Source organism: Prosopis cineraria, unplaced genomic scaffold (genome assembly GCF_029017545.1).
Source record: "Prosopis cineraria cultivar Desert tree isolate PC_DT_omini unplaced genomic scaffold, ASM2901754v1 PC12, whole genome shotgun sequence".
NCBI lineage: Eukaryota > Viridiplantae > Streptophyta > Magnoliopsida > Fabales > Fabaceae > Prosopis > Prosopis cineraria.
Window position 1 is genome coordinate 3,091,944 of NW_026555343.1, and position 15,404 is coordinate 3,107,347.

At 33.3% G+C, this 15,404-nt stretch overlaps 1 protein-coding gene across 3 annotated transcripts; it reads left to right on the top strand.

Moving 5' to 3' along the window:
* Positions 1–1,261: 1,261 nt before the first annotated feature.
* On the top strand, positions 1,262–13,446 carry LOC129288360 (ribonuclease II, chloroplastic/mitochondrial). 3 transcript variants are annotated; one of them, XM_054924883.1, is made up of 15 exons: positions 1,262–1,627; positions 2,616–2,772; positions 2,909–3,022; positions 3,112–3,189; positions 3,262–3,393; positions 3,899–4,120; positions 4,340–4,522; positions 5,373–5,435; positions 5,515–5,621; positions 5,703–5,852; positions 6,336–6,495; positions 7,256–7,651; positions 8,884–9,108; positions 12,702–12,888; positions 12,965–13,446. In XM_054924883.1, exons 1-14 carry the CDS (start codon positions 1,350–1,352, stop codon positions 12,825–12,827), a joined length of 2,391 nt encoding a protein of 796 aa, XP_054780858.1. In that variant the 5' UTR covers positions 1,262–1,349; the 3' UTR covers positions 12,828–12,888; positions 12,965–13,446. The 3 variants fall into 3 exon arrangements, with proteins under 3 accessions (XP_054780858.1, XP_054780857.1, XP_054780859.1); XM_054924882.1 differs by having other exon boundaries at positions 12,968–13,446; XM_054924884.1 differs by having other exon boundaries at positions 2,619–2,772; positions 12,968–13,446.
* Positions 13,447–15,404: the final 1,958 nt, after the last annotated feature.

A 15,404-nucleotide genomic window follows, 5' to 3' on the forward strand; every position in this document is an offset into this window, starting at 1 on the left:
ATATATTCTATTTATGAGCACGATCTTACACATCGAACATGTAATGGATAATGAAACTTATGATTGTGAGTGGGAGTTGAGTTACAAGATTAAAGAAATAGGTATAGAATAGTGGGATATTTAAAAAAAAAGAAAGATGAAGAGGCAGCTTGGAGATGGATATATTCATCACAGTGTCAAAAATCAGATTAATCTGGTTAGTTAAATAAGTACTTCCTCCGTTAAAAAATATAAAGTATTTTTAATCAAATCTTACCTCCCAATAAAGTAGTTATTTACTTTTAAACTAACATATTTTTTATATTTATTCCTATTAAACACTTTATAATAAATATAAAGTTATTATTAATAGGGATATTTTTTAAAAAAAAGCAATGATTACACCTCGAAAGACTAAAAATGCTTTATATTTTTTAACATTTAACTTCTTAAAAAATATCTTATATTTTTGAATGGAGGAAGCAAATCACACTGTTTCACCAATTTGATCAAATATTTTGTTTATGATTAGTTTGATTACAATTCAATTGTGATTTTGACTAGAACTATGCACAATGCTTAAAAACATGATCAATTTCGTCTCGCTTGAGCCATTTTGGCACATGGTTGAGAATTGGGGCAAGAGTCAAATCCCATCTTGCAGGCCTAATTTTTTAAATTTTTTTGTGAGTAATATTTATTTTATGATATTAATTTTTGTTGATAGTTATTATAAATTATATTATTTTTATGATCTTTTTAAATAATTTTTTACTATCTTTTAAAATTTATTTTTAACTTAATGTTATAAAAAAATAATTCATAGTTGTTGATTATCTGTAATTAAAAAAATTATTTTTGATTATAATGTTAGTTTTGTTTTTTCAAAGAAATTTTTTGAAAAAATATTTGCAAATTTTTCACTAAGCCAAATTTGGCCCAAACACTTGAGCATTGGGCTGACCTAAACTGCATATTGGATAGAGGTGATCATGCATAATCCTAATTTTTTTTATTATTAATTCTTAAACTAGTTTTTTAATTATCCTTTTTTTATTCCATTGTTCATGACATAAACATAATATACTCTTAATTTTAATTTTAATTATTATCAGTAGCTCAGCGCCATACATTAATTTGAGAAATTAGTTTCTGAAGCGTGAGAATACTTGCAAAATTTGTAGAATTAACATTGAAAGACCTGTTATGGTGAAATTGGGGTGTTTTGGTAATTGCAGAATTTTCCGTCTTATTCTGGAGCCATTATCTTTGCGAAGCAATCGCAGTTGTTTTCTCAAAGCTCAACCCAATCCACCATTCGGTCTGGAAAACTCATGAGGCTCTAAACTTTTCCTCTATCAGACGCTACTATGGCAGTTAGAGCAGTTAATAGCAGCTCTATTTTTTGCTCTTCATCCCCTTCCCTCTCGGCGTTTCGTAGATGCTGCTGCCTCTGCCACTTCAGCAACTTGCAGGTTCATTGCTACCGCGAACTGAGTTCCCGGCGTACACCCCTGTTCCATTTTCAATCTCATTTCTTCAACTATGGTGGTGTTCGAAGCTGTACCTTCCAAAGTCTCGTCGAGAGCGTCATGGAAGAGCTCAAAGACATTCGCAGAAGCAGGAAAAGAGCTACCAACGCTTCCGTGTACATATACCCAGTTCTTTTTTTATTTCTCTGCATCCAATTTTTTTTTGACTCTTAAACATTTCAACAAAAGAGCCCCAGTAGAAAACATACAATCAGGCTTGGTCGGTTGACTATCATTCGAGTTTTGAAATTCAGTAGGCTGTTCATTCTTAAGCAGGTTTTCGACCTTTTTTATCTTCAAAAAACATGTTGATGCATCTTAATCAAGACTTATCATGCTTTGTGGTGCACATTAGATTTCTCAAATTGAAGTGTCAATATATATATAGGTGTATAACTCTAGTTACTTTGGAAATGTAGGATCTTTGGTGAAAGAAGAGGGGTTCATCCCTATCATCTTGAATTGATTCTGATTTCTTATTTGTTTCAAGAGTACAAACTACCCAATAGAACTTGCAGTTCAACATTGGGTGTAGAGGGAGAGGCTATAATTGGGGCCTGAGTGATTATTTTGGTTAGGAGCCTTAATGTGGATACAGATGATAGGTTTTCTAAGAATGTAAATGGATTCTAATTGGCCAATATATATACAGTTATACACACAAAGTAAATGGCTCTAAGTATTGTGAGTGGTAAGATGAACCCTGAAATCATTTGGATGAGCAATTGAACCTGAAAATAGAAAATTTCTTGATAAACATGAATCAATTTCTGAAAATTTCTTTCAAAACAGTATTCGGAAGGAACAATGCTTGTTTCGCAAAGTAAGGAAATGTTCCCTCTTATTTTCTTTGTTGTTCATTTCATAGGAAATATTTTTATTTAGAACAACTTCCTCTAAAAGATTTCTATTAATTAAAAAAATGATTTTTGACAATTTTTATAATCCATGTGGAAAAAAGGTCTTGACATTTTTTCATAATCACATTTGAAATAACTTGCGGAAAGGGAGTCTTGTAAATTTACGTGAAAAACCTGATTTATCAGACTCATTGTTCTGCCATCACTTCAAACATCATCTTAAATTTAAATTTTGACTTTACAGCAGGGGATTGATGGGTGAAGAAATTCTTGAAGATAGGCTTGTGAGCCGTTCATTGCAAAAAGGGTTGCTTTTGGAGTTCAAGAAGGATTCCGATAAAATATTGCTAGCAGTTGCTCAGAGGCCTGATGGCAAGAAGAACTGGATGGTTTCTGATCAGGTTCAAGTAGAAACAACATAATGCGGCATGTTGTATAGGTTGCTAGGTGTTGGAACTCCTTATATTTCAAATGCTAAACATTATCATTTTTTTTTTTTATTTTGCCTAACTATTCCTTGGTTATATCGGGCTGTAGAATGGTTCCACTTCTTCAATTAAACCACAACAAGTGACATACATTGTCCCTGGTATCAGTAACTTTGACCAATCTGATATTGGAGGCTTTCTCCAGAAAGCTAAGGACAACTTGGTGGGTTATCACGTTATTATGGTAGATGATGATCATTTTTCTAACTGTTTGCTTCAGTTAATTAGTAGTATCCTGCTGATGTAATGCAGGATCCATCACTACTTGAATTTGCTTGGATTGAGCTTCTGGAAAAGAACAAGTCAGTGACAGCAGAAGAATTGGCTGAGGTAGAATGATTTCTGGACTTGATGTCAAAGTATGCATTGTAGATCCTTACTACTTATATGCTTGTTCTGCAGATGATTTTTGGCAATGCCGAGCCTCTTGAGAGCTATTCTGCTCATATGTTGCTTTCGAAAGATGAAGTATACTTCACTGTGCAGGAGACCAAGGGCTCTCTTACCATTTACAAGCCTCGACCAACTGAACAGGTAGATATATTCCTTCCTGGTTCTGATTAGCATCATAGGGCAAAAAGAATATTCATTATGCAAAATGCACAAAAATGTTACATTATTTTGGGAGTTGTTTACCTATCATTTTTATGTAAACTAGGACTATGGCTCAATAAATTTCTATAATATTTAGGACTTTCAATCACTTAGTTGCTTTATTAATTAGCAGTAAAAGTTCATCTCAAAGATAAAATACTACTAATAGTAACACAGCATCAAAATGCACAAAGGTTTCCTGAACATTTTTTGATCAATCTTGCATTGAAAATATGCTTCCAGAGTTATTTGTTAGAGGAGATTATTTTGTTTGTCTGTGCTTTATTCATCACTTGAAGTGCTGATTATGAAATTGTGAAACTGAAAATCCATGAAATGTGCTTGATTGTATGAGGGTGTGTATATACATTATTTACCAGCTTAATAGGAATGTCTACATAGAAACATAATTGTTTTTCTCTTTTTTTTAATTCTGAAAGGGAAGGTTGAGGAGCTTATGCGTAGGAAGGCTGCAAAGGAAGCATCTGAAAAAGAACTACAGGATTTTGTGGAATTGCTTTGCTCGGCAAAATCAATGCCTTTACAAAATAAACCTCCCAAAGCTTCATGGATGGGTGAAGAGAAAATCTGGAGTCGAATTGAGTCATTAGAAGCATATGCTATTGATGCATGTAAAAATGATGAACAAAGAAAAACAGCTGGGATGGTACTCCGACTCAAACCACCTAAGCTGTTTTTCATTTGACTTATAATTGATGCTTCTTTTCAAGTGAAACACTGACATGGTGTTTTCAACTGACTTCGATTAGGGATGACAGTAGAGAATTTTAAATTTGCATATTTTAACTGTTGATTTTATTTCTATTTATATAAATGTATTGATTGTTCTGTTCTTCTAATGACTCTTCTTTTTCTCTGCTAGCAGATTCTTAAGGAAATGGGTTTGACGAAAACAGCATCTTCAGCTGTAAATCTCCTGATAGATATTGGATATTTTCCTGTACATGTCAATCTTGATTTGTTGAAGTTAGGAATTCCTACCAGTCATTCAGAAGAAATTATATCAGTTGCTGATAGTCTTCTAGTAGACTCATCTGATGTAGATGAAGTAAGTCTTGTTTGCCTAATAATACTTATATGTAATGTTGAATACCCAGCATGTTATATCCCCACGTTTTAAGACCAGAGGAGGTACCATGTGATCTGAGTTTCACTTATTGTGGTGTATCCTATTCCAGTAGTAGTGAGTCTTAATAATAATATCTATTTAAGATATATTCATTATATTCCCTCATCCCGTTCCTTGAATCCCATGTATCTTGAAGTAGAAAGTTGATTCAAATAAATCATTCTTTGTACGAGATTTGGGAGAAAGGGTATTTCTCATTGATCTGAATAGTAAGGTACATCCAAATATATATATGGAGGGAAAAGGCAAGAGAATAAAAGGCTAATAAATGCTATACAATCACCTCCTAGTCACTAACCCTATCTTGGAAAATAGTAAGGCATCATGCATATTGTATTGGGTATATGTATTGGAAGGTTATTACTTCCTAAGACGGAAGGTTAATTCTGCTTGGTAGGATTGTCCCATGCAGATTTGTGACCTTAAGTTCTGCCTTTTTGATGTTGTGTATTCTTGCAGCTGAAACTTTCAATTCCAAGGCATTGCTAATGTTGAAATTTTTTAAATGTTTAACCATACTAACCCTAGCCAACATATGAGGATGCACAACTGGATTGTCTTTGATGAATTAACCTTTGACTTGTGGTTGGATTAGATAGTCAAATTAGAAGGGCGGGGGAACCTGATCCTAACCAAATAGACTATACAGCCTTAAGGATTAGGTTTTATAGTTATGCTGAGGGTTTCTTATTCATTTGGTTGTTTCTACTTGGTTATGTCTTACAAGTCTATTCGAATTAGATGCTTATTTCATGTTACTGGCTTCCAGATTAACAGGAAGGATTTTACTGCTTTGAAGGTTTATGCTATTGATGTTGATGAAGCTGATGAGGTAAAGACCCTTTTTTCCCCTTGTGACATTGAAATTTGGATAGCCTATAATTTTATTAACCAACAACAATAATATTTAGCTTGATGATGCTTTGAGTGCAACAAGGTTGCAAGATGGTCGCCTTAAAGTTTGGATACATGTTGCAGACCCAACAAGATATGTTCGACCTGGAAGTATTTTAGACAGGTATATGGTTGGTATTCAAGTAGATATTTCAGTGAAGCTTGGGTGCTAACTTTATTCTTTCATGTGCTTCGTGTCATGTAGGGAGGCTATGAGAAGAGGGACTTCTGTTTTTTTGCCAATTGCCACATATCCTATGTTTCCAGATAAACTTGCCATGAGTGGTATGAGTTTGAGACAAGGAGAGCATTGTAATGCTGTTACAGTATCCATTGTGCTGCATAATGATGGCAGGTAAATTTTTAGGTTGTGGGGTGCATCTTGTATAAATCGCCTGATAACATGTAGACTATGACATTCACAATCAAGGAAACCTGTCTGAAAGAAATTATTTATTTGAAGGACTGGGGTTGACGAGACAACATCCTGTTGTAAATCTGTGAAAGTTGGATGCATTTTTAATATTTCATTGAGTTTTAAGTTCATCCTTTATTCTGGATCTGCAGATCACAATATGTTGCATGTAACATATACAGCAGACATATTTTGCTAACCCCCTCCTGGGGATTGCTTAGGAAGTGGAAGGCTCTGCTTTATCTTTTCTTCTCCTTTTTTCTTAGAAGGAGTCCTTGTTCTTTCCTCCCAAAGGTTTTTTTATATGTATATCATGCCTCCCCCCCCAAAAAAACAAAAGAAAAAAAAGAAAAAAAAACCCATACTGAAGGGGGTGGGGTTTGGAAAATGATCGGTTAATGAAGTCTTTTGTGGCTGTAACAGCATTGCAGAATGTTCAGTGGACAACTCAGTCATTAAGCCAACATACATGCTGACATATGAAAGTGCATCTGAGCTACTTCATTTGAACCTTGAGGAGGAGGTTGAACTAAGAATTTTGTCTGAGGCTGCAAATCTCCGTTTGAATTGGCGACGCCAGCAGGTTGGTTTTAGTTGGTTCAGCTTGCAAAGTTTTGTTTTTCTTTCTTCTTCCTTTTTTTTTCCCCATAAACTCTTGTGTTTCAAGGTAGTTGTTTTTTATTTTCCTGTTTTTTGTGCTAAATTAAAATCATTGTCTTCAGCCCAACGATTGCAGTCCATTTAGCTATTGCTGCTGGTAAAAGAAGCTGTTTCTTAGCTTAAGCCAGTTACATGTGATGCAGTTTGAAATCTTGTTGAAATGGAGTGTGCTTTAGAAGTTATTTTTCTGAGGAAAAGTGAGGGGATAATTTATGAAAGAAAACATACCTGTCATTCTGCTCAAATCTATTTAGTATCCTTACCAATATTCACTGTTCATGCCTTTTTATCTTCCAACACTGCCAAATTAATTATAAAACATAGTACCTATCAATTAACTTAGTGATAATATTACAGTTTTTTTGGAACTTTGATTCAGCCCCAGAATCACAAGATTTCGTTATTATTTTACCATGTAAGCAAAAAATTTTAGAATGATCATTACACAATCTCCAAGATCATTTAAGCAAGACAATAAGGAATTTACGGAATGACTTGTTATCTATTTACTAGTTAGTTTAGATTAGTTGATAATTTGTCTTAGTGATGGTAACATCAAACATGCTTTTGTTGTCAATCCATTAAAACATTGAACAAGCTTCTTGTGTCAAAATTTGCTTCATTTGTCAAAGTTTTTTTTTTTTTTTTAAAATATGTCAACCTTTCTCTCTCCCTTCACTCAGGGTGCAGTTGAGACAGCAACCATAGAAACTCGCATTAAAGTGCCTAATCCAGAGGATTCTGAACCATCAATAAATCTTTATGTTGAAAACCAAGCTGATCCTGCAATGCGATTAGTCTCAGAGATGATGATACTCTGTGGTGAAGCCATAGCTACAATTGGATCCCAGAATGGCATCCCTTTACCCTATAGGGGACAGCCCCAGTCAGACTTAGATATGTCTGAATTTGCACACCTTCCAGAAGGACCTGTTAGGAGCTTTGCCTTGGTCAGAGTAATGCGTGCTGCTGAAATTGATTTCAGGAAGCCAATGCGCCATGGGGTTTTAGGACTTCCTGGTTATGTTCAGTTTACATCTCCCATACGTAGATATTTGGATCTTATTGCGCATTATCAGGTAATTTCCCTTCAATCATTCTGTGTATGATTAGATTTCAAATATTAAGATGCCTGCTAGAAGATTTTATCATCTGCCAAATTTTAATCATTTTTTGTAGGGATAGACATAGGCAGGGCATATACCAAGCTGAGTTTTGTACCTGGCCTATCTTATAGCCTGTCAACACCCCCCGGGGGGGGGGGGAAGGAAATTTAAAACATCATATAGGAATTAGAGATTTTAAAAGATCATATCTGTGCGACCACTTGACCCCTTTAGCCTTATGATCACTATTTTTTATATGATTTTGTAAAATACATCTAGCGAAAATGAAAACAATGTAGGTCCAAACAAGGAAACATGAAGCAAACACAAGGGTAGAAGATGAAACTTCAAAAGCCATAACTTGGTAGTCTTCTTAGGGCAATATGGCAATCTTTTTAATTTTGAGTAACCTTTTGAAGTCTAGACGATGGCATACTTGCTTGTTTTCTCCCAAAAAAAAAAATCTATGAATTTTGAGAGTTTTGCTGTCAATCCTCGACTTCTTACATCTCTTAGCTTTCTCTTGTCCGAACATGACAGCCGTACTTAAGAGGAGACCAGCAAAGGTCTTTCTCCCAAGTTTTAATAATTTGTAAAATTTGTGCAGAAGTTATTTGTGAATTAAAAAATGACCCTTGGAAAATAAAGTGTTAAATTTCTTATAAAAATTCCAATGTAATTACATACTGCCTCTGAAAATAAAAATCATGAGTTCTTGTAAAATGCCTGCCTATCTTGTAAGGAAAATAACTTTACAAAATGATAGTTTATTGTACCGTCACTCACTTATAAATTTCTCATCTTGGATGTAATTAGGTTACAAAATTCATCCTTTGCTAGTTGAAGTAGAATAACAATTACAAAAGAAAAGGCATTTCTGTGCCTGACAATTTGGATCTTTATGTACATTTTGTTTCTATTCGGCATGAGATTTGCCTTCATATGGCATGTCAATTATAAATTTTATCATCTAAATCTGTTTTTCCGCCTTTTACTAAGTGATTATTCTTTGATTGATGGCTTTAGAGTAAGTCATATATTGATGGTGAAAGAAATGTTATGCGAGTCTTGTAAATGTAACTTGAAGCGTTAATGAATTTAGTAATTTTGAGGCGCCATACTGCCTGCTGGTATTTTCCTAAAAAGGTCTTTTTAACATCCTTTTTTGGCTGTGTGTGGGTGTGTGGTTTGTTTGCTTCCTTCAGGTGAAGGCATTTATACGGGGTGCGCCTCCCCCTTTTTCGGCTGGTCAGCTTGAAGGGATAGCGGCAGTTGTAAATGACAGAGTTAGAACAGTGAGGAAGCTTTGCAGCAGTAGTCTACGATATTGGACGTTAGAATATTTACGAAGACAACCAAAAGAGAAAAGATATCATGCGCTGATCCTTAAATTTGTGAAAGATCGAATCGCAGCTTTGTTATTGGTTGAGGTAAGCAGTTCGTGATCGCATTACATTTTCTTTTTGATGGTCCAAACTTCATATTATGCATTAATTGTCCTAGTAGCAACTGATGGCGCCACATGAAACAATCATGTGCTAGCTGACTAATATTAGCTGCAAGTTTGCGTAATTCGATTTTGGTTTCTTTTGTCAATGGTGAAACATAATTTCATGAGTGTTATTATAGGATCGATTTTATAGAGGCCGTATCAATTGATGAAAGTCAATTTTTTATTATCATTAGGTTGACTAGGGACTTGATATTATAATTGAAAGACTGAATATGAAATTATCTCATATGTTGAAAATTTGGGTTGTTTCCTTTTAGCTTGATCATATTTTGTAATCCTGTATGACAAGTTCATTTGGACAAATGAGGAACTAAGTAAATCAGTTGCTGTGATGCTACAAGAAGTCTTATCTCATGTGATCGGCTTTATGGGTTGCACGATACCATTGTACTTTATCATTTACCAAACTTTTAAGAATATTGTTAACTAAGAAGTCTCTTCTCTTTAGCCTTTCTCTAACCTTTTTTTACAGGGATCAAGATTATCCATTCCACTTTCTTTACTGGTGCCTCCCGCAGCCTTCTCTATACATGTCCAGATTATTTCAAACAATTTTTTACCATTTCCCCTCAATAGATGTCATGTCTACTTTTTCTCATATGTGTTTATTTCGAATTTTATCTTTACGTGTATACTTACTCATCTATCTCATCATTCTCATCTCCTACTTTATGCTCTTGCTATCCTTTTAAAGTTTTGCATTCATTACTATATAACATAGCTGGTCTTATAGTAATTCGATAAAACTTCCTTTTAAGTTTATTAGGTACCTTTCAATCACAAATAATTCCTTTAGCCTTTCTCCAATAAAACCACCCAACTTGTATTTCTTGGGCAACGTCCCCATAAATTTCCTTATCATGTTGAATAATTGTTCCCAAATATCTAAACTTTGCCATTGAGGTATAATTTGATTTGTCAATCTCATTTTCAAATTATTACTGACCGACTTGTCAAAATTATAATGTAAATATTTTGTTTTATTCTTACTCAAACAGAAACCCTTTGACTTATTCTCTTCTCTTGTCTTTGCAATAAAAACTATATCGTTCATAAAAAGCATGCATTTGGGAATTTTTTTTTTTGGAATATGCTCAGTCAAAATATCTAGAACTAGATTAATAAATAAAGACTTTAAGATGATCTTTGATATAGTTCAATTCTTGTAGAAAAGTTCTTTGTTTCACTACTAAATGATCTTTACATTGGTTGCTGCCCCCTTATACATATTTTGTATAGCTCTAGCATAGCTAAACTGGATTTTTATTTTTTAAGGCTTTCCAAAGTATTTCTCTAGGTACATGGTCATGAGTTTTTTCTAAATTAGTGAAAACTATATGTAAATTTTTACCTTTGCTTCAATAATTTTTCATTGATTCCCTTATTAGATAAATCGCTTCTGCAGTCATCCTTCCTAACATGAAGCCAAATTAATTATCAGCTTTATCATTCTTCATTCTCAACCTTTGCTTAATCACTTATAATTTCATTGTATGACTCATAAATTTAATTCCTCTGTAGTTTACACAATTTTAAATATCCCTTTTATTTTTGTAAATAGGAACTAAGGTGCTTCTTTATTTGTCAAGCTTTTTTTTGGATCATGAGATCTCATTAAATAACTTAGTTAACCATTATATTCCCTCTTCACCTAAATATTTTCACACTTCAATGGGAATACAATCTGGTCCATTGGCTTTACTATTTGTCATTTTTTGAGAGTTTCATTTACCTCACTACCACATATTCTTTGATAGAATGACATTCTATTATTCTTCGTGAGTTACTAAATCTTCCAAACTACTAGACAAGCCCCCTCCATCATTGAAAAATTCGTAAAAGTAGGTCTCCCATCCGTCTTTAATATCACCTTCTGTAACCAAAACATTTTCTTCTTCATCATTGATGCATCTTACTTGTTCTAGATTTCTTGATTTTCTTTCCTTACTTTTAGCAATCCTATAAATTTTTTGTTTTCTATCATTTGTCTCAAGACCCTTGTAAAACTCTTCAAATGTTTTAGAATGAGCTTCCATGTTTCACTCACAGCTTTTTTAGTTTCCTTCTTAACCATATGATACCTTTCTCAATTTTCAATATTATTGCACAAATGGGTGGTTTTAACACACTAATTCTTATGTTTGACTTTTTCCTATATATTCTTATTCCACCACTAAGACTCCTTAACTTTCGAACTAAAACCTTTTGATTCTCTCAAAACTTTTTTACGCTCTTTGCCATATCCTTCCACAAGATGCTAACACTTCCTTGAGAAACTCAATTTTTGCTGCCAAAAAATTCTATTTGAAAATTTTACGCTTCTCACCTTTCAACTGCAACTACCTAATCATTAGGTTTACCACTTATCTACATTCTTGAGTTTTATCCTTAATGTTTAAGGATAAGGACCCTATGTTGCGTTGTTACGCCATCTTTATGAATCACCTTACAATTTTAACAAAGCCTTCAGTTTATGTTCCTTATAAAAAGGAAATCAATCTATGACCTTGAAGCTTTACTTTTAGAAGTGATGAAATGTTTATCCCTTTTCTTGAAACAAATGTTGATAATCATAAAATCACACATCAAAAAGAAATCAAGAATAGATTGTCCTTGATTGTTTAGCTTCCCAAATCTAAGACCACCATATCCCTTTCATAATTACCTACTTTTCTCCAGACTTGACCATTAAAGTCTTCTCCAATGAAGATTTCTTCACTTTATGATATGCTTTAAATCATTCCTTTCAAGTCTTCCCAAAATAATTCCTTAAGATTCGTTTCTGCCCCAACTTAAGATGTGTAAGTGCTAATAATATTGACAATCTTGCATCCAACAATCATTTTTTAGGAAATAATTTTGTCTCTAATTCTATTAACTTCTACCATGTTTTTTTTTCACTCCTCATCAACGATACCCATCCCATTCCATGTGCTTGCTTTCCCTGTATATCAAAGTTTGAAAGCATTAATATCCGTAGCTTATTCACCAACTCATTTAGCTTCTTGCATGCACAAGATATTAATTCTTCTATGAATCATAACTCCTACCACCTCCATATATTTACAAGTCAAGGTCCCAACGTTTTAAGTACCAAATCTGATTTTGCTCACATGGTCTAACTTCTTTAGCCATGCTCGTCTAGATTAATGTGGTGGCCCTTGCTTATTTTACACCACATCTTAGTACTGATGCAATGATTTTAACTCACTTTGTCACTACACTTGAGCCATACAATATGTTGCTTACAGGCAATGAACTAGAATTGCTATCGAAGTGATTATTGTTCATATTCATGTGAGATTCAACAAAGTTTTACGTTGGTTGTTGAGGGTCTAATACAACTCTTTTCCTTTACCCCGAGCTTGGAATGAGCTATAAACATAGGCTGAGTTACTTGCTGTGATGCTGATTCTGGCAAAATTATTATATATACAAAAGATGAAATTCTAAAAATTTCTACATAAATATTTTACTGTCCTTAATACACAAGTTCATACTCTTTTGCAGGTTGGACTTCAAGCAACTTCTTGGGTGTCTGTTGGAACTCAGGTAGGGGATGAGATAGTAGTTAGGGTGGAAGAAGCACATCCACGTGATGGTGTTCTTTCTCTGAAGGAGATCATAAAAGATTGACTCAAGTGCCAACAAATTTTCTGTGAAAGACTTGTTCAATGTCCAGTATCTTACACAAAAGGTAAACAAACAACCGTATGTTCCTAGCGTTTCCATGTTTCAGGCGACTACACTTAACAATTCTCTGGTTTGGGTAGCAGGCATTCGTCCCATTAACTTACACTCGGCTGGGACATTAGGCTGCAGCCTAAGCTTATGGTTTGCATGGAAGAATTTTGTTAGTGCTTCGTTGACAAATTTTCACCCTCAGACTGGTCGAGCTGTTCAAATTTTGAAGTGTCATTTCTAGCAGAGAAATTTTGAAACATCCTAACCAGCAAACTTAGCGCTGCTACATTATCCTGCTAGTGTACAGTCCTTCGAAGTGCCAATTTTTCTCCAAGCGTACAGCATCACAAAGTTAGAAGGTCCTTTGCTCCTCTCTTGTCAAGTTTCCTTGTTCTAATGATATGGTCAGGATATGTCTGACAAGAACTGTCAATCCGTAACTTTAATCAATCTGTTTATTATTATTATTTTTTCAATATATTTGGAGGATTTTTCTTCTGTAATATATTTTAGCTTGATATATACATGACAATGTAAGTTTATCTTCATTGAAAATATCTGTTCTATTTAATCTCGTGTTCTCCCAAAGCTTAGTTGGAAAGTATATGAATTTGGGTAGATATTCCTGTTCCAAGCCCGTTTTTCTTTTCTGCATTTTCTATGTGTTAATGTACACTTTGAGGGCCATATAGAATTAAGCATTTAAAAGCATGATGGAGAATAAACGGGGAAAATTCTGAAGTATTTTATCATAGTACCACAACAACAATAACAATAAGTTTTATTTCATTATAACAATTTTTATAAGTGTTCACTTTAATATTCTTCAATCTTTCTTTATAAGATTCAAGACTATTCATTCCACTTTTTTGGTACTTTAGCACAATAAATGATGAAAATAATGGTGATATAAGGGAGGTGGGGTAGTGGGGGAAGTGCATATGAGGAAGAGTTGATCAATGTCGTTTATGGCACTTGCATTCAAGGGCAGAACCAGAATTTAATTATAAGGGGATGGAGATTAAAAAACATATATGATACTACAAAAAAAAAATTAAAAAACTTGTGAGTTGTGACCTTTGCTTGCATTGACGACGTAAAGTAACTAGAAATTCTAGCCATTTGTTTCTAATTGTCAATTCCTAAGATTTTTATGCAAAACAAGTTCTAGGTAGGTTTTTTCCTAGGCTGGTTAAGTAGGTATTTGATTAATTATCTTTTAATGTTTTGTAAAGTGATCAATGCTAGGAGTAGGAAATTTGTGTCCATGAGTATGCTTTTGGTCACCCTGCGAGCTTAACTTTCATTAATTTTTGGAATATTTGAATATAGGTGGGTTCATGTCTACGAGAAGTGAGCAACATCAAACTGAAACTGAAAATTAAACCAAATCAAATTAATTTTGTCTATTCAATTACATGGTTTGATTTAATTATTATTTTTCAATTTTTTTAAAATGTCTTATAATAAAATTTTATCAAAGGACCATAGTCCTTGTCTGAATTTTTTTTTTTTAAGTGACATCTTTGAATTGACCAAGTGGATGTAGATACTAGATAGTTTATTTTAGAAAAAGAATGATATTATTTCTGATCCTTATTATAAGATATTTTTAAAAAAGTTTTCATGAATTCCTTATTAAAGAGGTATTCTGCAAATTGTTTTAATCAGTAATATTTTTCCCTAAATGCCTTTATTTATAACATCAATCAATAATGATCATTTATTGTCTTTCATATTATATTACGATGTCTAAATATGAAAGGGTGAGAGATTAATTGATTAGATAGACAAATTAAGAGTAATTTTAGAAATTAATTCAAATTATTGACAAATTATAATTCATTTAGATTACCAAACTCTAATTGAATTTCTTAATGTGGAAGAAGTGGCTGAACGGATGTTATATACTGATGAAAGACCCAAAAAAAAAAAAAAACATGTTAAAAATACATGTCTATTTCTCTCGCTAAGGTTTTTGAGATAATGAAATGGACAAATGGTTCCCTGTCGGTGCACACCTTAAACGAGTGGCCATGTCATGTGCTCAGAATTTGATAGGTAGACCACATTAAATCTATTGTCAGGAAATTACTTTATATATATATATATATATAAGTCGACGTTATTCTTCAATTTTTATTCACAAGTGTTTTGCAATAAGTTCATTTCTTTCAAGTTATAAATGTATCATACTATCATAAATATATAAATTATATAAGCGTGTTCTTCATTTGAAATCACTTTTTGAAATAGGGAAGGTGAGGCCTTGAGGCACTTTTTGCTATCTTGCTTTTTATCAGTAAATATCATCTCAATAAATAATCTTAAACTAAGACGAGGTCAAAACACATTTTCTTCAGATAAGTGATAATTGATAAATAGCATAATAAATATCATATTTCTTGTTTCGTGGGTAATAAAAATGTTATGTTGATAAATGGATATCAAATCAAACTAATTGAATAAAAATCAAGTCAAAATTCAATTAAAAAGAACACCGTTTGATCTTATTTAGTTGCTAGAAGA